At 33.9% G+C, this 22,562-nt stretch overlaps 2 protein-coding genes across 2 annotated transcripts; one reads left to right on the top strand and one right to left on the bottom strand.

The window, feature by feature from the left end:
• The first annotated feature begins 1,217 nt into the window (after positions 1 to 1,217).
• Positions 1,218 to 5,166, top strand: LOC120087821 (elongation factor 2). Its single transcript, XM_039044735.1, has 4 exons — positions 1,218 to 1,325; positions 1,665 to 1,716; positions 1,812 to 1,899; positions 2,478 to 5,166. The coding sequence occupies exons 2-4, from the start codon at positions 1,714 to 1,716 to the stop codon at positions 4,916 to 4,918; spliced, it is 2,532 nt and encodes an 843-aa protein (XP_038900663.1). The 5' UTR covers positions 1,218 to 1,325; positions 1,665 to 1,713; the 3' UTR covers positions 4,919 to 5,166.
• Positions 5,167 to 6,578: 1,412 nt separating this feature from the next.
• LOC120088740 (HVA22-like protein f) lies at positions 6,579 to 7,725 on the bottom strand. The gene is made up of 5 exons (XM_039046171.1): positions 7,592 to 7,725; positions 7,491 to 7,517; positions 7,280 to 7,402; positions 6,947 to 7,193; positions 6,579 to 6,854 (listed from the first exon to the last, which is right to left on the bottom strand). Exons 1-5 carry the CDS (start codon positions 7,636 to 7,638, stop codon positions 6,828 to 6,830), a joined length of 471 nt encoding a protein of 156 aa, XP_038902099.1. The 5' UTR covers positions 7,639 to 7,725; the 3' UTR covers positions 6,579 to 6,827.
• Between the last annotated feature and the right edge of the window lie 14,837 nt (positions 7,726 to 22,562).

The following is a 22,562-nucleotide window of genomic DNA, read 5'->3' as shown; positions in this document are numbered from 1 at the left end:
TTGCCATATGCAGTGACAACCAGAGCTATATGAAGGAGATACATTATATGTATGATATACCTATTGTTCCTCTACCAGCTCCTAGACGTAGAGGACATGTTTGAGAAGAAGAAGATGAGTTCGATGAGGTTGTTCACAATATGGAAGAGCCCCTATGATGTAAACGCAGAGCCAAATTGATTATGTTAGTCCGATGATGATGATGCCAACATTTGGTTTAGGACATTATGACTCAGAGGCTGGTCCATCGTCTTCATATGCATGGACATGGTTGGTCGTGGAGAGCATAATGAATATTTATATTATGAAGCGCCTATAGAGGTACTAGAGCAACATCAAGAAGAACCAGAGCAATCTCAAGTTCGAAGTCGATGACGACAACCAGCTCGAATCGACGACGTCCGCCTTGTGGGACACATTGATTTTTGTAATTATTTTTTATATAAATGAGATATTTTAATTTACACTTTATTATTTTTATAAGATATTATTTTTTTTAATTTGTTCTTTTTAGAGTTAAGTTAAGAAGATGGTTTAAAAAATAATAAAATGAAATGTAAAGTAAAATATACTAAATAATAAAATAAAAAAGGGAGTTGAAATATTAAAATAACATAATGGAAAATGAAATATTAAAATAAAAATTAAGGTCGAGTCTTCAAAACTCGACTTAGGTTTGTCAAATTTTGAAGACTTGACCTCCAAACACGACAACCTAAATTATTAAAAAAAAAAAGTACAATATTTTTATAAATAGTTTTGAAACAACATCTTTATAAATAGTTTTAAAAATTACAATATTATTCTAATTTTTCCTTTTTCTTCTACTTTTTCTCATTGGGTGTATATTTAAGAAGATGAACCTCCATTTGTAATCTCAAGATTTCACAATTAATAATGCAATTGAGAGCTTTTACTCCCTTTGAGTGGTTCTCTTTCAATCTAAACTATAACCACTCTAATTGAAGTTTAATGTTTGGATCATATTTCCTAAAAGACATCAACTCACCCAATATTTTAGTGATTTTGATTAAAATTCAAAAGTAAGACAAATAGGTCATATGTGCCAAAAAAACATCTCAAAGAGATTATTCTTACAATATTTGAATTAGTTGACTTGGGCCAGCCCAATCACAAACCCTAGGTGGCGCAAAAGGAAATGCTTCATTGATACCGCATATTCGGCGTCACTATCACTTCCCACCACCTCTTAATCCTTCTCTCCCGCACTCTGTTTCGCTTCTTGTACTACTCTTTTGTGGAGGCTCAACGGACACTCTCTTCCTTTGTTCTCCCTTCATCGTCTCTCAGGTTCTTCCTTTCCCGTAAGCTCTCTCTCTCTCTCTGCTGAATTTCCCTGCTATTGTGTCTGTTTTCATTCACTCGCGCATTCATTTAGGTTTGGTGCGTATGAGATCTGTTTTCTTAGACGTTTATATTCGATGAATTTGTCCGAGATCTGTTCTGGTTGTTGCTAGTATTCAATGGATTGAATAATTTAATGAATCGTTAAGATGCGTAATTAGAGTAGTTTCGTTCAGGTTATGATTATCTTTAGATGTGTAGAAATGAGATTTAGGCTGATGCATAATTACTGTTTGATCTGATTATTTGATCGTTTAACAATAGTATATATATATATATATATATTTTTTTTTGGGCAGTTGATAATCTCTAATTCTTGGATATCGGGAAGTTTGAAGACTTGTCAAGATGGTCAGTATGCTCTTCTCTTGACGATGTTAATTTTGCGATCTGCAAAGTACTTGTTCACTTTAATAATAATCTTTATTAATTATTTCTGTGTTCAGGTGAAGTTTACAGCCGAGGAGCTTCGAAGGATCATGGACTTCAAGCATAACATTCGTAATATGTCTGTTATTGCTCACGTCGATCATGGTAAATATTTAAATTTAACTACTTTGTGAGGTTATTAAATGTTAGAACAAAATAGATCTTTCTGCTGGACATTAATTATAAAGACGCGCATCAACTCAAGTCCACTTACGCACCAAATTTTTGTTAGCTTAGTGATGCTTCTTGTGGACGCAGGCCTATTAGAACTAGTTTTTTTGCTGATCTATTGGCACCTTTTTGGAAAGAAACAGTAGGATATTTAACGATCAGGAAACTCATGCAGACTAATTTATGACCATATGTTTGGTGTTCTCTCATGGCGTTAATTTTAATATCCCATTTTCGGCTTTATATACTCACTGATCTCTATGAAATCAAGAGGAGTATGCTATTTTTTTTGGGTGACTTCCTCTTGGCTTGGCTTTCTTCTCTTCTTTTGTAATGTCATACCATGTTTCCGAACAAAAAACAATTGCATGGACTTCTATTTTCTCATTGGTCAAAATGATGAGTATTGACAGTAAAAAGAAGGTTCTATGTCTATTACAAACTAATTATAAATTGTAACTGTACATTTTTTTAACCTTTATTTTATCACCCCCTTTTTCCTTGCATTTCAGGAAAGTCGACTCTTACAGATTCTCTTGTGGCTGCTGCGGGTATCATTGCACAAGAAGTTGCCGGTGATGTACGAATGACAGACACTCGCCAAGATGAGGCAGAGCGTGGTATCACCATTAAATCTACTGGAATCTCCCTCTACTATGAGATGTCTGATGAATCCTTGAAAAGTTACAAGGGAGAGAGACAGGGAAATGAGTATCTCATCAATCTTATTGATTCACCTGGGCACGTTGACTTCTCATCTGAGGTTACAGCTGCTTTGCGTATTACTGATGGTGCCCTTGTTGTGGTGGATTGCATCGAAGGTGTTTGTGTCCAAACAGAGACTGTGCTCCGTCAAGCTTTGGGAGAGAGGATTAGACCTGTGTTGACTGTTAACAAGATGGATAGGTGCTTCCTTGAACTTCAAGTGGATGGAGAAGAGGCTTATCAAACATTCCAGAGGGTCATAGAGAATGCCAATGTGATTATGGCCACATATGAGGATCCACTTCTTGGTGATGTTCAAGTGTACCCGGAGAAAGGAACAGTTGCTTTCTCTGCTGGTTTGCACGGTTGGGCATTTACCCTGACTAACTTTGCCAAGATGTACGCCTCCAAGTTTGGAGTAGATGAGGCGAAGATGATGGAGAGACTTTGGGGTGAGAACTTCTTTGATCCTGCAACCAAGAAGTGGACCAGCAAGAACACTGGTTCTGCAACATGCAAGCGTGGGTTTGTCCAGTTCTGCTACGAACCTATCAAGCAGATCATTGCAACTTGCATGAACGATCAGAAGGATAAGCTATGGCCCATGTTGCAGAAGCTTGGTGTTGTCATGAAGTCTGATGAGAAGGATCTGATGGGCAAAGCGTTGATGAAGCGGGTCATGCAAACATGGCTCCCAGCAAGTTCTGCTCTTTTGGAAATGATGATCTTTCATCTTCCATCTCCCGCCAAGGCTCAAAATTACCGTGTTGAGAATTTGTACGAGGGTCCACTAGATGATGCTTACGCTAGTGCCATTAGAAATTGTGACCCTGAAGGACCTCTTATGCTTTATGTATCGAAGATGATTCCTGCATCTGACAAGGGCAGGTTCTTGGCCTTTGGACGTGTCTTCTCTGGGAAAGTTTCAACTGGTTTGAAAGTTAGAATCATGGGCCCAAACTATGTTCCTGGAGAGAAGAAAGACTTGTATGTGAAGAGTGTCCAGAGAACTGTCATTTGGATGGGAAAGATGCAAGAAACAGTGGAGGATGTGCCTTGTGGTAACACTGTTGCCATGGTTGGGTTGGATCAATTTATCACTAAGAATGCTACTCTAACAAATGAGAAGGAAGTCGATGCTCATCCAATTCGAGCCATGAAATTTTCTGTATCTCCTGTGGTGCGTGTGGCAGTTCAGTGCAAGGTGGCATCTGATCTTCCCAAGCTTGTGGAAGGTCTTAAACGTCTGGCGAAGTCAGATCCTATGGTTGTGTGTACCATGGAGGAGTCTGGTGAGCACATTGTTGCTGGTGCTGGAGAACTACACCTTGAGATATGTCTGAAGGATTTGCAAGAGGACTTCATGGGTGGAGCTGAGATCATAAAATCTGACCCTGTTGTCTCTTTCCGTGAAACTGTTCTTGAGAGGTCATGCCGTACAGTGATGAGTAAATCCCCCAACAAACACAATCGTCTGTACATGGAAGCACGGCCCATGGAGGATGGATTGGCAGAGGCTATTGACGATGGTCGCATTGGACCACGGGATGATCCTAAAGTTAGGTCTAAAATCTTGTCGGAGGAGTTTGGTTGGGACAAAGATCTTGCTAAGAAGATTTGGTGCTTTGGTCCTGAGACTACTGGCCCTAACATGGTGGTTGATATGTGTAAGGGAGTTCAATACCTGAATGAAATCAAGGATTCTGTTGTCGCTGGTTTCCAATGGGCGTCGAAAGAAGGTGCATTGGCCGAAGAAAACATGAGAGGCATCTGTTTTGAAGTTTGTGATGTGGTGCTTCATGCTGATGCCATCCACAGAGGAGGCGGTCAAGTCATTCCGACTGCTAGGAGGGTAATCTACGCTTCTCAACTGACTGCAAAACCAAGACTTCTTGAGCCTGTGTACCTAGTGGAGATTCAGGCTCCAGAGCAAGCTCTTGGTGGTATCTACAGTGTTCTTAACCAGAAGCGTGGACACGTCTTTGAGGAAATGCAGAGGCCCGGTACCCCACTTTACAACATCAAGGCGTATCTCCCTGTCATTGAGTCCTTTGGGTTCTCGAGCACATTGAGAGCAGCAACTTCTGGGCAGGCATTCCCACAATGTGTGTTTGACCATTGGGACACGATGACGTCGGATCCATTGGAATCTGGTACCCAGGCTGCGCAGTTAGTTGCAGATATCCGCAAGAGGAAGGGATTGAAGGAGCAAATGACCCCACTTTCTGAGTTTGAGGACAAGCTTTAGATCACTTGCAAGGTTTTTTTTTTTTTTTTTTTTTTTTTTTTTTTTTTTTTTTTTTTTTTAAATTGAGAAGTGATTATAAATTTGCAGAGGAGGTTCTAATTGAGTTGTCTGTCTTGTCCTATGGAAGTTTTTTTACCTTCCTGCTTATTCATCTAGGAGACACTGTTATTTTGACTATGTCATTTTACTTTTAATTTCCCTTTTTGAATGAGTGGAGATCGTTTCTTTGCGCACCCTAGAGAGGGAAAGCTTAAAACTTCACAATGAAGACCAGTAGAATTGATTTGTTTCCCTGGTTTGGATGTTCTTTTTTGTTTCATGCCAATATATAAATTCTCTTAAAAATGAATGTGGTAGCTTCCCATCAAGTGGAAAATTTTGTATCTCATCTTACTGAAATTTTAACAGGCAATCCATTTTCTATGCATCAATGGTATGCAAGCCATTCCGTCTTTATAAGCGCGTTGTCATTTGTATACCATGGAAAGGACTTAATTCAAGCTGCACACATCATCTTACTCCACGAGCAAATGAGCAAGTATTCGTTTGCAGCATGCATTTTTTTTTTTTAATGTTATGACTTTATAACAAAGGTGATTTAGGGTTGTGCATATCATATTTTTCCCTAAATGAATTATTTGGTACTTTGTCATGTCGAAAATTACTTCTGTTATTTGAATATGATGGTCTGTCAATGGTTGATAAGTGATTTTTGGTCATGATGTGATTTTCAAGTGATTTTTGATAGATGAAGGATAGAAAAATTGTTTTTAAAATGACTATTATTTCAAATTAAAAAATCTCTTCGTTATTTATTTTTACTTTTTTTGTGCGCTCACATTTTCCTCTCTCAGTTTTTATAATCTGTATTTCTGACTTTTATTCTCTCCTTAAATGTTTATCTATTTTTCTCACCTTTTTCTGTCTCCAATACATATCTATATATCACCCACAGTTTTGTCTCTCAAAGTGTTGTCTCTCTCAAAGCTTTATTCTTCTCTATATTTTGTTTTTATCTCTAAATTTTTTGTCTCTCTTTAACTTTTTTTCTCTGGTTTTTTTAATTCCTTTTCTAATTTATGCCCTTTCCTGTGTTACCATTATTTCTCTCCTAATTTTTGTTTTGTTTACCACTTTTTTTCCTTCTCAAATGTAATGTTTTTCATTTTCGTATTTCGATGATTTATGATTACTTTTGAAAAAAAACAATAACCATAAAAACATGTAATGAAATTAAAATCTCTTCCCTCGAAAAAAGAAAAAACTAAAATCTCTTTTACAAGTGTGGAATCAAATGTTAAAGTAATGTTTAATTAAATGCTTTAACATAAATAATTATTAATTATAATTGAATTGTTTTCTCTAAAATCACCCTTTCTAAAATTACTCATAACCATGCCCTCATTCATTTAAATTCACTTTTCATTTTAGGACAATCAATTTTAGAAGTGGAGAACCCAACATATAAATGATTAATCAATTTTAATAAATTATCTATAAACAAGTCGTTTTCCCCAAAATCTCTATTTCTGATACAACTATCAAACATACTCTAATATTAAAATAGGATAGTGCTCTAATTATTAACTTTGTAAGAAAAAGAATATTGTTTTTTTCTCTTTTTTTGACGCAGAATATTGGATTTACTTGTCTCAATCGATTGCCAGGTATTTAGAAGAACATTATTATTCGTTACAAACTCTTTTTCTTTACAGCTATTATCCACACACACAAAAAGTAAATAAAAAAATTAAAAAATCCCCCTTGAATTGTTTTCCCTCTTGTGCATAATACATAAACACACAAAGTACAGAACATTCGTACTACAAATACAACCCAACCATTTCTCCAGCCTTATAAACCTTAAAACATCCACGATTCTTCGACTTCATCGTAGAAGGATTTCGTCTCAGTGTTTCCTTGCTTCTCTTTCAGCCTACAAAATCAACTCTTATCAGAATTAACATCATAGATACCTATACGTGTAATAGGCAACAAAATATCGAGATATAAATAGCGACAGCTTACAGCTTTAACTACTCTTTCAAAAGCATCCGGTCCATATCTATCGATGTAACGCTCCACAGATTTCCTAGAATCCAAAGTCATCATCTGAAGTACTTTCTTTTGATTCTCTGGATAGTTTGGGTTCACATATCTTCCAATCTTAACATATTTCCTCACTATGTTCTCATAAATATAAGCTGCCCCATTGAAAATTGGTAGAACCAACCACAAACAAGCCACCAGCTTAACATATCCCCAAAGTGGAATCCTGTATGCCAATAATTCCATAGCCTTTGAAAAATGTAAACTTGAATAAGAAGAGCCTAAAAGAATAGTGTTGTGTAGAATTATTACCAAACCAAGATCTTCCAAAATGTTAGTTCAAAGAGGGTTATGAGAGAATATATAACCCAATAAGTCAGCCATTGCTGGTCATCAAGACTTGAAGGACTCTCAATTGCTCTAATTGATGCATATCTGTTCATATTCATATGTGTAACTTTCTATAAACCATGTCTTGAAAACCATGAAATAAGAGAGATGCAAATGGGTTATGTGCACTTACAAAGGAAAAAGAAGCATAACACCAGGCCTGAATCAAAGGAAAAGGTTTGAGAAAAACAATGAGACATAATAAAGAACAAAATATTTGGGTTTTGAGAGTACCCAATAATTGCATCTAAATGTTTAGCCATAGCTCCAAGAATACCCATCTCAATGTTTGGCTGCAAAACAAAATTTGGGGTGTTTGTTCTTTTCTTTCAAGATAATGAAAATGAATGAAGGGGAGGTTTGGGTATATATATATATATATATATATATAAAAGCAAGTGCAATAATTCTGAAGGTGAATAATTAAGCAAGGTAAAGAATGTCTGTTCCAGGTGTTCTTCTTTACCTACATCACAAGCAAAATCCAAAAATTTCAAAGTCAATCAATGCATGGAAAATGAAAAAGGAAGAAGAATATTAAGGAACTGTTCCCAGCATTCCTTTCCATGCTTTTTAACCTTTCCAACTTGCATATATAGTCAGAAAGGTCTCTGTAGTTATATACCTTCCTTTTTCTTCTCTTTCTTTTTGCCTTCATCACTTCTTTGAGATTTTTCCAGTTTTGCACTGAAATAATCTCAATACTTAGTTTGCTATTTTATAATGGCTTAGTTACTGTATATATACACTTCGCATTTTGTTTAAGAAAATACTCAATTCTTTTCAAAGTTACAATTTTACTTTTGACATTTCATCAATAATTAGAATAGAAATTATTAAAATGTTATACGAAAGTCTGAAAAATGTGCTTATTTTAAGCATAATCTTAGCAAACAATAAGTCATGGGCAGGATTTATATTTTTTAAATATTTATGAAAGTTCAATAGTGAAATTGCAACTTTTGTAAGAACATAGGAGATTTTTTTTTTTCTGACAAATTGTAAACTTCAAGGGTTTTTTTTTCTTCTTTTTTTTTGAAATTTAAAAGCACTTTTAGTCTTTGAACTTTCATGAAAGTAATGATTTAATCCATGTACTTTCAAATTTATAATAATCTAATCCTTGAATTTTAACAAGTGACAATTTATCTCCTATACTTTATAATTTATAAATATTTTAGTCTTTGTTATGAAAAATATTATTAACATCTAATAAAATTTCTTATATGTATAGATCAATAAATTAATTGAAAATCAATTTTTTATAAACTGTAAAAGACTAAGTGATTCCATAATAAAACTTGATACTTAATTTCAAAAACTTTTTTCATGATAAGAACTAAATTGTTACTAATATCAAAATTTTTCCTAATTAAAAAAATGGAATAAATCATTGGCAATTAAAGTTCAATGACTAAATTGTGTGATTATTTAATTCATTAATTTACTTAATGAGTCCTAAATTACTTTTGTGTTTTTTCTTCAACAAATATATATAAGAATCATGTTAAACTTTATGTTTGTGGAATTACTATGGGGAACGGTTCTGTAAATAATGGGATGGTGATTGAAAAAGAATGGGATTGGAAAACTAATCCAAAGATTCGACGGTGAGAAAGTTGGATGCGACATGTCGGTCTTCTCTCGCCATTCACTTTCCTACCCGTTTGCTTTGGATTATGGTCGACATGACTACGTGTCGAAAAGGCTTCATTTATTAGCCGCAAAAGTTTTTACAGCCTCAGCTATGAAACGACATGTCATTTGCCGTGCCTTTGGATTTGGTTAACCAGCCCATTTGCTTTCTACATATCATACATTTCAAATTTTATAGAGTTAAAAATAAAATGGAAAAAATACGGTTTCGTTCCGTATTTATTTATTTTTTTTATTTTTAAAAATCAAACTTATTCCATCCACGTTTATTACAATAAATTGCATCTTTCTTAAGTATCATGATTGAATTTTTAGTCAAATTTCAAAAATAATTTTTTGAACGCTATTTTTTTTAGTTCTCAAAATTTAGCTTAGCTTTTTAAGTCATTGGTGAAAAGTAAATAACAAAAAATAAATTTGGAGGTGGAAGTAGTATCCATGAGCTTAATTTTAAAAAACAAAATGGTTTCTAAAGGAGACCTAAATTTTTTGTCTAGTTTTCATAAAGTCCATAAATTTTAAAATATTAGATTTTTAATCTTGAAGTTATGAGTTTGATTTTACTTTAGTCCTTAAGTTTTAAAATGTTATAAATTTACCAAAAAAATTTGAGTTTTGTTTTAATTTAGTTTTTAAATTTTAAGGTTTACACTTTTAACTTCAGTTTTTTTACTAAATACCAATTTTTCATTTTTTAGCGTTAATGTCTATTAATTAATTTAAAATAATTATGAAGTGAGATTTTAAAATTAATAATAGGAATAATAGTGGGAAAAAAAGGTAAAACTTAATTTATTGTAATTTTTAAAGTGTTTTAAAATTAATTGATTAATTGACATTAACATTAAAACTTAAAAGTGAGTATTCAGTGAAAAATTGAGTAGGTATATCAATTGAATAATGTATACTTCATATTTGTATATTAGTTGACTGATATACCATAGTTAGAGAGAAAGAATAATATATCAACGATATTGTTGTATAACATTAGTATTTCAATTTTATATCAATACTTCTTCAAAATGCATTTCAATTATATTATTAGTGTATCAATAGTATATCATCATTTGTTTGAAATGCAACACTAAGTATTAGATTGGTGCACCAAGAGTTTATCAGTCCTAATTCAAAATTCATTTAAAATTTAACAGTGGTTTATCAAAAGTATATTAGTAGTTATTAAAAGTTCAATTCAAGTATATCATTGGTGTATCGGTAGTATATCAACACTCATTCTAAATCCATTTCAAGTATAACACATTGATATATCAATTACATTCACTTTAAATTAAAATTTAAGTATAAAATTGGTGTATTAGTAATATATCAAAGTCAATTCAAAATTCATTTGATGTATCAATCATTATTATATCACTACTTTTTAAAAATATATTTGTTTTAGTATATCAATAGTAGATAACCACCCATTTAAAATTCAATTTCAAGTATATATATAACATTGGTGTATCAATAGTCTATCAATATATATTCATAATGGTTACTAACCGGGCAATTGAACGAGGATTCAAATGAAGTCCACAATTAATAGCAACTGCATGAACACTTATTGATTGAAATTTTAGTACAATGAAGGATAAATTTGGTATATCAATTTTACAATTGATCGATTTACCAAAATATAAAATATATAAGTTGATTGATATATCAAATGTCAAATGTATTAGTTAACTAATACACCAAATTTAAAGTATATTAGATATACTACTGGAATACCATGTTGAATCTTAGGGAGGATTAAGATTCAAAAGAAAGTTAAGTTCTTCATCTGATAAGTTTTATTGAGTTATTTAACACTATGGATTAGCTCCTGAGGATGTTACTCTTGTTAGTGGGTCATTTTTGTTGTATTCATTAACGGAAGGTGGATGTAGGCTTGGATCACTTACTTGGGACTATGAGTTTGTGAGATCCATGTGGAGCCGTCTTTTATAGGAGTTTGTGTTGGTGCATCCTCATTAGAGGGGCATCAAAGAGACAATTGGGGAATGGGGAGGTTCTCAATCTACTTGTTAATGGAAAAGGTCAGATCTTGTGGCTTGTCGGGTTATATGCTTGGTTAATAGGATGTTTTTGGAGAGAAAAATAATAGAGATTTTAGGGCTGTGGAGAGAAACACTTGTGATCTTTGGTCTTGGTGAGGTTTTATGTTTCTCCTTGCCTTCGACTTCGACTTCGACTTCAAAGACTTTTTGTAATTATTCATTAGGAAACATTGTATTTAATAGAACCCCTTTCTTTAGGGAGTTTTTGAGGGCTTGGTGTTTTGTTCCCCTTTGTATTCCTTATTGTTTCTCAATAAAAGCAATGGTTTCAAAAAAAAAAAAAAAAAAAACATCAAATAGATTTTCAAATCTTAAATAAAACGTCTAATTATTGGGTCAATAATCTAAAAAAAAAACATTATAAAGTTACAAAAATCTAATTAAGTTAAAAATTTTAATTGACACAAAATTCATAATTTAAAACATTTATTAACACTTTTTAAAGTTTAGGATGTGTTTAATATCAACAACAAACTTGTAATTAATCTTATTTCCAAATTCGTTTTCATCTTCCAATTTCATCTGGTTCATATAGTTCTATTTCGATAACTCTTCATAAAGTCAATCCAGATTCGTAAATTAATTCCATCTTAATTATGCATTTTTTTCAACTTGATGTAATAAGTTTTCAATCTAATGAAATCAATTCGGAATATTTCTGGAATAAAGTCTTCATCAACATGCTGATGGTTTAATGGGTTTGACATTGAAACGACTCAAGAATAGATATTTGTTCTTTTAAGAGTTGTTTGGGAAGAATAACTTGTTTTAGTTTATTAATAATTTGTTGAGCTATTTATCACCTCTAGGTCAATATAGTAATTGAGCTATATTCATGTTGAAATATAAATTTTAGTTATTAAATATGAAAAAAAAATAAAAACAAGTAAAAAATTGAGGCAATTTTTAATAATATGTTTTAACTTAATTATCTTTCAAATAATTGCAAGTAAATTTGATATGAAATAATCAAAAAGATATGAAAGTAGAAGTTTTGAATAAAATGTTCAGTTGGTTTTCATATTTTTAATTTTTTTTCAAACTTTACTTTAAGTAGTCTAATCCAGGATATGATCATTGGACTGCAGTTAAGAATATCTTTAAGTATCTACAAAGAACAAGTGACTACATGGTCATGTATGGTTCTAAGGATCTAATCCTTACAGGATACACAAACTCTGATTTTCAGACTGATAAGGATTCTAGGAAACTCACATCAGGATTAGTGTTCACTCTTAACGGAGGGACAATAGTTTGGAGGAGTCCCAAGCAAGGGTGCATTGCTAACTCCACTATGGAAGCTGAGTATGTAGCGGCTTGTGAAGCTGCTAAAGAAGCTATTTGGCTATGGTAACTATTGACTGATTTAGAAGTCTTCCAAACATGTCAAAGCCTATCATACTTTATTGTGATAATAGTAGTGTTGTGGCTAATTCTCGAGAGCCTAGGAGTCATACGCATAAGAAACACATAGAGTGAAAATATCATCTCATTCGAGAAATTGTGCATCGAGGGGACATGATCGTCACACAGATAGTTTCGAAGCACAACGTTGCTGATCCATTTATAAAGGCCCTCACGGCTAAGGTGTTTGGGAGTTACCTGCAGAGTATAGGTATATGGGACATGTCATGTTTAGACAAGAGCAAGTGAGAGATTTGTACTGGGCGCGTGTTATGCCCTAGTTTATTGTTTTGTGTACTTTGTATTTTAGTTTGACTTTTACATTGTACACATTCACTAGCTTTACGTCAAATGGGAGATTGTTAGGATTGATGCCCTAAATCTCATAGGGTCTTATAGTTTGTAATTGTATTGTACAAATATTTTATTTATGTAATAAAATATGTGAAGTTTTATTTCAAAATTAGTTGCATTAACCACAAACCAATTAACATCCAATGTTATCTTGTAGCTTAAACATGCATGTAAAGATATACAAGTGGGTCATGTTTAAGTGATAATCTAAATGGTTTGTAGTAAATGGATAAGGTTGGATACCTTATTCCGTTGACACTACGAGTATGGCCCGCTTTGTAGAAGTTACGATTGTTGTAAAATGTTACAAATGATTTGATCTTGATCATTTATGTGGAGACATGTAAGCGGGGATATTCTATACAAAGAAGTTTGTATAAGACTGGGCCACGAAATGTTTAGTCTCATTATATAACGTCGTTCATAATAGTCACTTACATTTCACCAGGATGACCATAGGTAACATGACATGAATCTTGTGTGAGTTGTGAACTCCTAACTATGAAGACAACCCTTTGATTTGTATGAGTGAGAGTGGTCAGATCGCCGACTCAACAAGCCTACCATTTGGGGATTCGTTTGATTGAGAAGCTGGGAACACAGCTACACAAGAGGAAATTCACTCCTTCCCTACGTTGGGGTAAGTAGATAAATTGCTACATTAAGGGCTGATTCCGAGACTTGAACAATATGGCACCACACCTTCTCCTGGCCCAAGATGGGTTTGATCATAGTTAGACTAGATTTATTGTTCATTAGAGGGATCAGTGGTACTTAAGGAGTTAGATGTAACTACAGGGAAAAACGTTAATTTTGGCCCAACTGTACTTACGAGCAATTTGTGAAGGGCCATTGTATTGTTGATTGGTTATATCCAATGGACACAGAAATATTTCTGTAGTGTGAAGAGTGCAGCTGTCAGTCTTTAGTAGATAAAAATTTCGTGAATAATTAATTATTTAATTAAAAAGTTTAATTAATTATTAGAGCGAAGAGTGCCCGACAGTTAACGGATGGTGAATAATTTAATTAAAAATTTAATTAATTATTCACGTATCACTGGAGCTTCAAGCTACAGGTCCATGAAGTCATTCAGTAGCTCAACGAGATTTAATGAGAATCAGTTTTTGGATTAATTTGAATTGTTCAAATTAATAAAATGAATTAATTATATATGATATAATTACTCTAATGTATTTGATACATTATAATATTAATGAGAGGACATAAATTTTTTAATATGATTCAAATATTAATTATATGAATTGAATTCATATTGTTAAATTTAATGTAAATGTGGTTTATATTCAATGTCATTGGTGAGAGAAAGAAAAAAACTATAGGTTATATTGTATTTGATATAATATATAAACTATAGGTTATATGTTATAATTGATATAACATATAGTTTAATATATATATTATATGATAAAGTGTTTATCATATAAATATATATATGTTAAATTATTTATTAAAATTAAAAGTTTTTTAATTTAATTTAAATTTAATTTATTATTTTTGAAATAATTAACGAGGAGTTTGTAACCCCCCCCCCCCCTCTCTCTCTTTAATCACGTAAGTGGGGAGGTAGTTTTATTCTGAAAAATCTCATAGAGAGATCACAATCTTTTTCCTTCTCCTTTCATCTCTCTCGATTCCCTTTTCAACAAAAATAGCCAAAGCCCCACTCCCCCTGAATTCTCATCCAGAGAATACTGAGGTAGCCATTTGTTGGTGTTTACTGGATCGAGAGAATCCATTAAAGACTGTCCTTCAAGGTAAGGGTTTTGAATTCCTATTTTATTTATTCTCTATTATTTCTTGTATGCATGTTGTAAATTTAGATGCATAATATATGTTTACTGTAAAATTTAATATTATATGAAATTTTGGGAATTGAGACAATCCGCTTCTGCTTTGGACCCTTCACAGGGATCCTTCAATTGGGTATCAAAGCTAGGTTTATGCCCAATTATTTCCAAAAAATTAAAGAATACTGTTTACAATGATGGTGGGTTAATCATTTTGTATAATTCATGTGATGAATTCTTTGTTGAATGTGGTATGAATTAATGGATATTTTCAGGAATTGAGCATATAGATTCATCGCTTTATTTACAAAATTGGTTTGCCACGGGCCCATGTTTTAGGGCATTAATTGTGATAGAGTCGTAATTTTTGTATGTTGAGTCGTTCATGATGTTCCTGGCCATTTTCTGGAGTTTTCGAGGCGAAAATCGAAAGAGTTTCGAAGTAGTTTGAAACTATACAATGGGCGACTATATAATAGCGTCGCGATGCTACGATGCGGCGAACGAAGGAAAACTTCGTAGCCTCGCAATGCTAGGGCACGACGTCACGAAACTTCGAGACAGAGTTTTCACGCAATTCAGCTTTGGTTCGCGGGCGGTTCGTGGTCTTCTGGTCCGGTTTGGTTCGTGGGTTCTCTGGTTCGGGGGTTTTCAGTTCCTCTGGACCGATTTCTATTCTGGTTTGAGCGATTCAAGGCCCGGTTCACCTATTTCGAACCGGATGGATATTATTTTGTAATAGTTAGATTTATTTTTCCTTTTAGATGTCCAATCCCGGTCCATTAATTGCTTTTATATTATACATGTGTTGTATGATTTCATTTTATTATTATATGTCATAATGTATGTCATATAGTATAAAATCTCACCATAGGTTATGCATTTAATTTCATGCATCATATTATAAATGTTATAATTTTAGATGCACAATTTAATTTTATAGTATGCTCATGCATCATATAGTATAAATGTTATAATATATGCATGCATGCATTAATAGCATATCCATGCATCATTTATATTAGGCGAAATTGCAACTTTAATAATAAAAAAAAATGAAAATTGGGCACGTGTCCCTAGGTTTTTCTTTTTTGCAAACATGTCAAAAAAAATTCGTATGAAAATTTAATTGTTATCTAATTTCTATGTTATTGTTATCTAATTTCTATATGATTGCTATGTAATTGTCACACTTGTAATTACAAAAAAGTTAAGTCATGGCTTTGGTTTCTTAAAATGTATTTGTCATACAATGCAATTTTCCTTTATATTTTAATTGATAATATATAGTTTAATGTATGTATGGATGTGTGCTATAGTTTGTTTCATTAACTATTTATATAAATGTTATATATGTTAGTAATGAAATGAATTTGCATGAAGCATGACATTACCTTAGATAATTTATAAATGTTATAATTATTGGTTTACATAAATATGCAACGAAAGAAAACATGATCATTAAGCATTCTAATTCCTCAATTTTGATATCAAATCAAGCATGTTCATGGGGTATCAAGAGGGTTTCATTACATACCTTTGAAGATCTTCTTCTTCAACAAAATACGACAGCAATCTTCTCCAATTCTGGCCGTGGATCACAACTAGAACTTTCCTACTATTCTCTAGGAGCCTTAGATTGAGTTGTGGGACTCAAAACAAGCTTGAACGTAGGGAAATTGAAGGAGAGCTTTTCTGGTTTTTCAGCTTGTTGATGAACAACTTCTTCAACCTTCAAAAACTTAACAATTCAACAATTGCATGTCCTTTTCCACTCAATCAAGAGTGGTTTTATTATATGACTCTCATGTAAACTAATCACTTGAAGTGATTTCAGCTACTCCTTGAATTTGGTGGTGCAATTATGTGTAAGAAGTTGACTAACCTTCTTGCTTGAAAGTGGGAAAATCCCACGTTGGAATTTTTCTTAATTTTCAATTTCCCTTTTGATTTGAAAATTGATTTTCAAAATCAATTTTTTTTTCAATTTTAATTCTTTAATTAAAATTAAAATTTTATTAATTTTACAAAAATTAATTCAATAATCAATTTTTCTTATAAAATTAATAATTAATAAATATCAAATATTGAATTAATTTGTCACCAATTCCATTACCATGAATCCCTATTCATAAAATTAATATTTAAATCATATTTATATATTAATCGATTCTTCAATTATGTTTAATTCCAAAATTAAACGTATAATTATATCACATATAATTACTAATTCCCTTAATTCAAATTTGAACATTTCAAAAACCAACTTATCACGCTATTCTAAGGCTAATTCCGTTTGTGAGCTAGTAGAGGGACCTAATGGACCTACAGATCATGAGCTCCAACAATCTGAGATTAATTGGCTAAACTCTTTATACTAAATTAACCCCCATTCATTAACTAACGTGTCACTTCACTAAAGCCCAGTAGTTACACTTTTCTCACTGTAGATATATTGTGTCTAATCGATATAATCATAATTAGTAAGTTAACCCTTCACAGGTTGTTTGTAATAACGATTGGATCAAATGACTGTTTTACCCTCGAGATTACCTCTTGTTCCTTAAGTTCCACTAACCCTTAATGAACGATTTGTTTGTAATCCAATCAACAAACAGAGTCCCACTCATGCCACTGAGAGGGTGGGGCACCTTGTTCAAGACCTAGAGTCAGCACTTAAGAGAACAACCTCTATATTATGTGGAGACGTATGAGCGGGGGTGTCCTATACAAAGAGTTTGTATAAGACCTAGACCACGAGATGATTAGATTCTGTATATAACGACGTTGATACTAGAGACTTACATCTCACCTAAACGACCATAGGTGACACGACCTCAATCTTGAGTGTTTTGAGAACTTCTGCCTTTGAGGGTGGTCCTTTGATTAGTATGGGTGAGAATGGTCAGACTGCCAACTCAACATACCTACCATTTTGGGAACTTGTCTGATCTGAGAGCTGGGAACTCAATCCACAAGATGAAATTCACTCTTTTCCCAAAGCAGGGAAAATAAGTAGAGAGATTGCTTCCTTAAGGGTTTGATTTTGGGGCTTGAACATAGTGGCCACAACTTCTCTTCGAAGAGAGGACTCAGTCATAGTAGGACTATGACTTATGTTCATTAGAGGGATCAGTGGTATTAAGAAGTTAGATGTAACTACAAGGGCATAATGGGAATTGGCTCAGCTGTACTTACGAGCAATCTGTGAAGGGTTGTCACACTTCTGATTGGTTAAGATGGACACGTAATATATATATGGTAAGAAGAGTTCAACTGTCGGTCTTTAGTGGAGTGCCTGGCAGTTAACGGATGGTAGATCCCATAACTAAAGAGTTTAGTCAGTTTATCACATACCGTTGGAGCTTCGACTACAGGTCCATAAGGTCCCTTTGGTAGCTCAATGGATTCAATTGAGATCAGTTTCTTGGTGTTGATTTGAAATGTTCAAATTGACAAGAGGTAATTCGATTATATATGATATAATTGGTATGATGTATGGGATACATCAAGTGGAGGATTATGTAAATGAGATTTACATTAAGTGCCATGGAATAGAAAAAGAGCTATGGTTTGTATGTTTCATGAGATGAAATATTAAAACTATAGGTTATAAATATAGTATGATACGTTGGTTATCATTTATATTTATAATAATATTAATTATTGGATAATTAAATCTTTTTCTCTAATAACCAATTGAGTGGGAGGTTATTGGTGGTTCATGGTAACCGTGAGATAAAAGGAAAATTGTTTTGAGATTTCTCTCTCGGAAAAATATCTCACGGAGCTTTTCAAGTAAATACGGATTTACTAAACGACAACTTGATAAAAGGTAAACGATCGTGTAATGTTTGTAGGGAACAGACATAGTACTAAGCAATGAGCTAAACGATCAATTAGCTTTCGTTAGAAGATCGCTTAGCTTTTGCTAAACGATTGGGCATTGACCTATACGATAGGTCTTAGCCATCTCTCACTTGTCCAATCGTGTACACGATTGTTATTTCCTCCTTTGTCTGCCTCATACCAAGTCCACATAGAGCCCACTCTCTGGGTTCTCACACGAAGAATACCAAGGTAGCCTTCTTGGTAGTGTCATACTCAACTCGACGCCGTCGAGGTTCTATGGAGGCCATTCGTGCGTTGAGGTGTTCGTGACCGAGGCAATCGCAGAGGACGAATACGCAGTGTTCGTGCTGCAGAGCGGTCTTGTTGTTTGAGCATTCGAGATTGCTGTGTTTGAGTGTTTGTGAGCAAGGAGCGTGGAGACGAGTCTACAAATGTTTGTAGCAATTTCCTTGTTCATTTGTAGTTATCATGCTATAATTTCTGTAATGAATGCATAACTATTTTTTCTGTGTACTGTAATTGTAATGTTCATACATGATTGTAATTTGAAATGATCTATTCCGCTGCTCATGGAAATCCTCGTGTTCGATTTTCTTCAATTGGTATCAGAGCCAGGTTGTTATGATATTCCAAATTACAAGTTTGTTTTGAACTCTTTTTACAAATCGTTAAGTGTATTTGTGGTTGAAATTGATGAATGTTTCGGGTTTAATTGCTTTTTTGTTAAAGCTTTCTCAAATTAAAAAGTGCTAATTGTAAAGGCCATTGTGTTTTTGGGCGTAATTAACTTGCAATCGAGTCTGTAATTCAAAGAGTTTGAGTTCATCGAGTCGTTCGTGATGAACTTTCTAAAGGATCTCATACCGAGAGTTCCATGAGCGCGTTCGGATCACTCCGATCTCACCGTGACCAAAATATAACAATATACATTAATCACATATAGTTATGCAATCAAAACTTAATTAACAACATGCTACGAACAAAGATAAATAACAAGAAGACAAAGTTCCATACCAGTTGAAGACTATCTTCAATCTTTGGAACTCCAATGCAGCGGACCCTCTAACAGATCTACCAAAGCCCGACGGGAACGTCGACTGCAGCAGCACGATCAACGCGAACACGAATGCCACAATGGGGACAACACCACCACTAATGAGCCCCGGGTATTCTCAGAGTGAAAACCCAAAGGGTAGGCTTTGGTGAATTTGGTAAAGGACGGAGGAAAAAACGAGTCGTGTAGGCGATAAGCAAGTGAGAGAGAAAACAACGCTATCGTAAAGTAGAAGTGAGGATTTGCTGAATGGTCGTTTAGAAAAAGGTATACGATCGTTTAGCTAAAACAGCACACTATACGATCGTTTAGAGAATCTATTCGATCGTGTAAGCGAGAGTGTGCGATCGTTTAGCGCGAGATGGACGATCATGTAGGCGGAGAAGCGACTATTGTATAGACTCTCGAACGATCATTTTCTTTCACCAACGTGCACTTCACAATTCTTTTGGGCGAAATGACGGGTTATCGATTGCACGATCCAAAATGAAAATTATTTTTATTTTTAACTTATCGGTTACCATAACCGATGCTGTCCACTAACCCATGTTCGAACGTAGAAAAAGGATTAATTATCATATAATTAATCAATTAATTAATTAATAAATATAATCATATTATATATTTAACTTATAGTTTGATATCACATATCTACTATAGTATTTTCTCCTCTACTTGATATAAATCATATTTATATTTAATTTCCGCCAAAATAATGTATCTCATACATTTGCCAATTATATCATATATAATCGAACTTTCTCTTGTGAATTTGCACATTTCAAATTAACCCAAATACTGGTTCTCAACTTTATCCAAGCTACCCAGGGGACCTAATGGACCTGTGGCTCGAAGCTCCAACGGTACGTGAATAGCTGACTAAACTTTTTAGCCACGAGATCCACCATCCGTTAACTATCAGGCATTCAACTAAAGACCAACAGTTGAACTCTTCTTACCACATATATATTTCTGTATCCATCGGATATAACCAATCATGAGTACAATGACCCTTCACAGATGCTCGTAAGTACAGCTAGATCAAATTATCGTTTTGCCCCTGTAGTTACATCTCAATCCTTAAGTACAATTGATTCCTCTAATGAACAATACAACATAGTCCAACTATGTGTGAAAACCTCTCGGGCCAAGAGAAGGTGTGTGCCGCCACATCATTCAAGTCCTGGAATCAACCCTTAAGGGAGCTATCTATTTACTTACCCCTGCCTTAGGGAAGGAGTGAATTCCATCTGGTGTAGCTGAGTTCCCAGCTCCCAAATCAGACGAATCCCCAAAATGGTAGGTTTGAATCAGCGACCTGGCCAATCACATCCATACAAATCAAAGAACTGCCCTCAATGGCAGGAGTTCCCAACTCACTCAGGATTGAGGTCATGTTACCTATGGTCATCTTAGTGAAGTGAAGTCTTTGTCACGAACGGTGTTATATAACGAGACGTTAACACTTCGTGGTCAGGTCTTATACAAACTCTTTGTATAGGACGCTCCCCTCGCATGTCCCCAACACGAATGATCAGGATCAGACCATCTGTGACAAGTCACAACACTTGTGACCATTCTACAAAGCGGGCCGCATCTGTAGCGTTACCAGGATAAGGTTTTCCTCCTTTACCCATTTACTACAAACCATTTTGGTTATCACTCAAGGTATGATTCACTTATATGTCACCACATACATGCTTGAGTCACATATAGATAACTAGGGATTTTATGTTTATTGGTTTGTGGTAAAGCAAATAAAACAAGTAAATGAACAAAATACAAGATGTGAAGTAAATATCAAATATTAACATCGCAGGAAATTTAATACACGATGGTTGGAGACACAATGCTTTGCTCGAGCAGTTCAAGACCCGGTTCGCCTGCTTGAATTGATGACTTCTTGTCTTTGTAATAGTTAGCTTTAATTTTTGTGATTTTAAGGCAATTTTACCCGGTTCATCAACATTGATTTATTATACATGTGATGTATGGTGCTTATATGCCAAAGTGTTTGACATATAGTTTAAAACCCACCTTAGGTTGTGCAATTACTCATGCATTATATATTATAAATGTTATAATCGAACATGAAGAAATTACTTGAAAGCATGTGCATGCATCATGAAATATAAGAATTATATTTTGCATGCAGTGAGCATTATCATGCATCATCCTTTTATCATAAGTGTTATAATCTAAGGGTGAATGGAAGCATGTTTTGTTTGTTTCATTGTTGTTTTGTATAAGTGTTAGATAAAAGAAGTAGCAATGAATGAACATTGAGCATGACACTTAGGCAGTTTATAAACGTAATGAATGCCTTGCATGTGTTAGCTTAGCATTTTGGTTGTTTCCGTTTATAAGTGTTATAAAGGACTCAAGTTTTTTAAAAGAGTTTTAAAATTAGATTAAGATAGACCTAAGTTCAAGTGGTTCTAAAGAGTTTAGTAACCTAGATTAATCTTTTAAAATCGGTTTAATAGAATTAAATTGGTTGAAATAAAAGATTAACTTTGTTGTTAACCTATCTATAAAGGACCTTTTGTCTAAGGCAGGTTCTGGCTAGGCTGGGGTACTTAAGTTGACAGAAATATAATACCCCTACATGGGAACCTATCTGGAAAGGTGAATTAAATAGATTTTCAATAAGCATGCAACAATTTGATCAAAGACTTCGTTAAAGTGTTTAATGGATGATGATCAAAAGTTGTTTAACTATCCAAGGTAAAAGTTACTCTTGGGCAAACCTAAAAGTCACTTAATTAAAATCTTTAGTCGTGTTTTTTCTAAGTAAGCTAAACCCTAGGTTATAAAATACTCAGTGGGAGGAAGAGATGTATCTGATATGTCTATGATTCCATTCATGTTTCTCTCTATATGTTCACACTGTGAGATTCATGTTTGGCCTTGTGGTGCCCTGGGAGCATCCCCTTTCGGATGATGTTTGCATAAGTCAATATCAAGGTGGACGGAGAAAGTGTTTATAGTAAGTGGGTGAAGGGAGTGTC

Source organism: Benincasa hispida, chromosome 10 (assembly GCF_009727055.1).
Source record: "Benincasa hispida cultivar B227 chromosome 10, ASM972705v1, whole genome shotgun sequence".
Lineage (NCBI taxonomy): Eukaryota > Viridiplantae > Streptophyta > Magnoliopsida > Cucurbitales > Cucurbitaceae > Benincasa > Benincasa hispida.
Note: the sequence above shows the minus strand (reverse complement) of the source record. Positions and strands in the feature narration are given on the sequence as shown.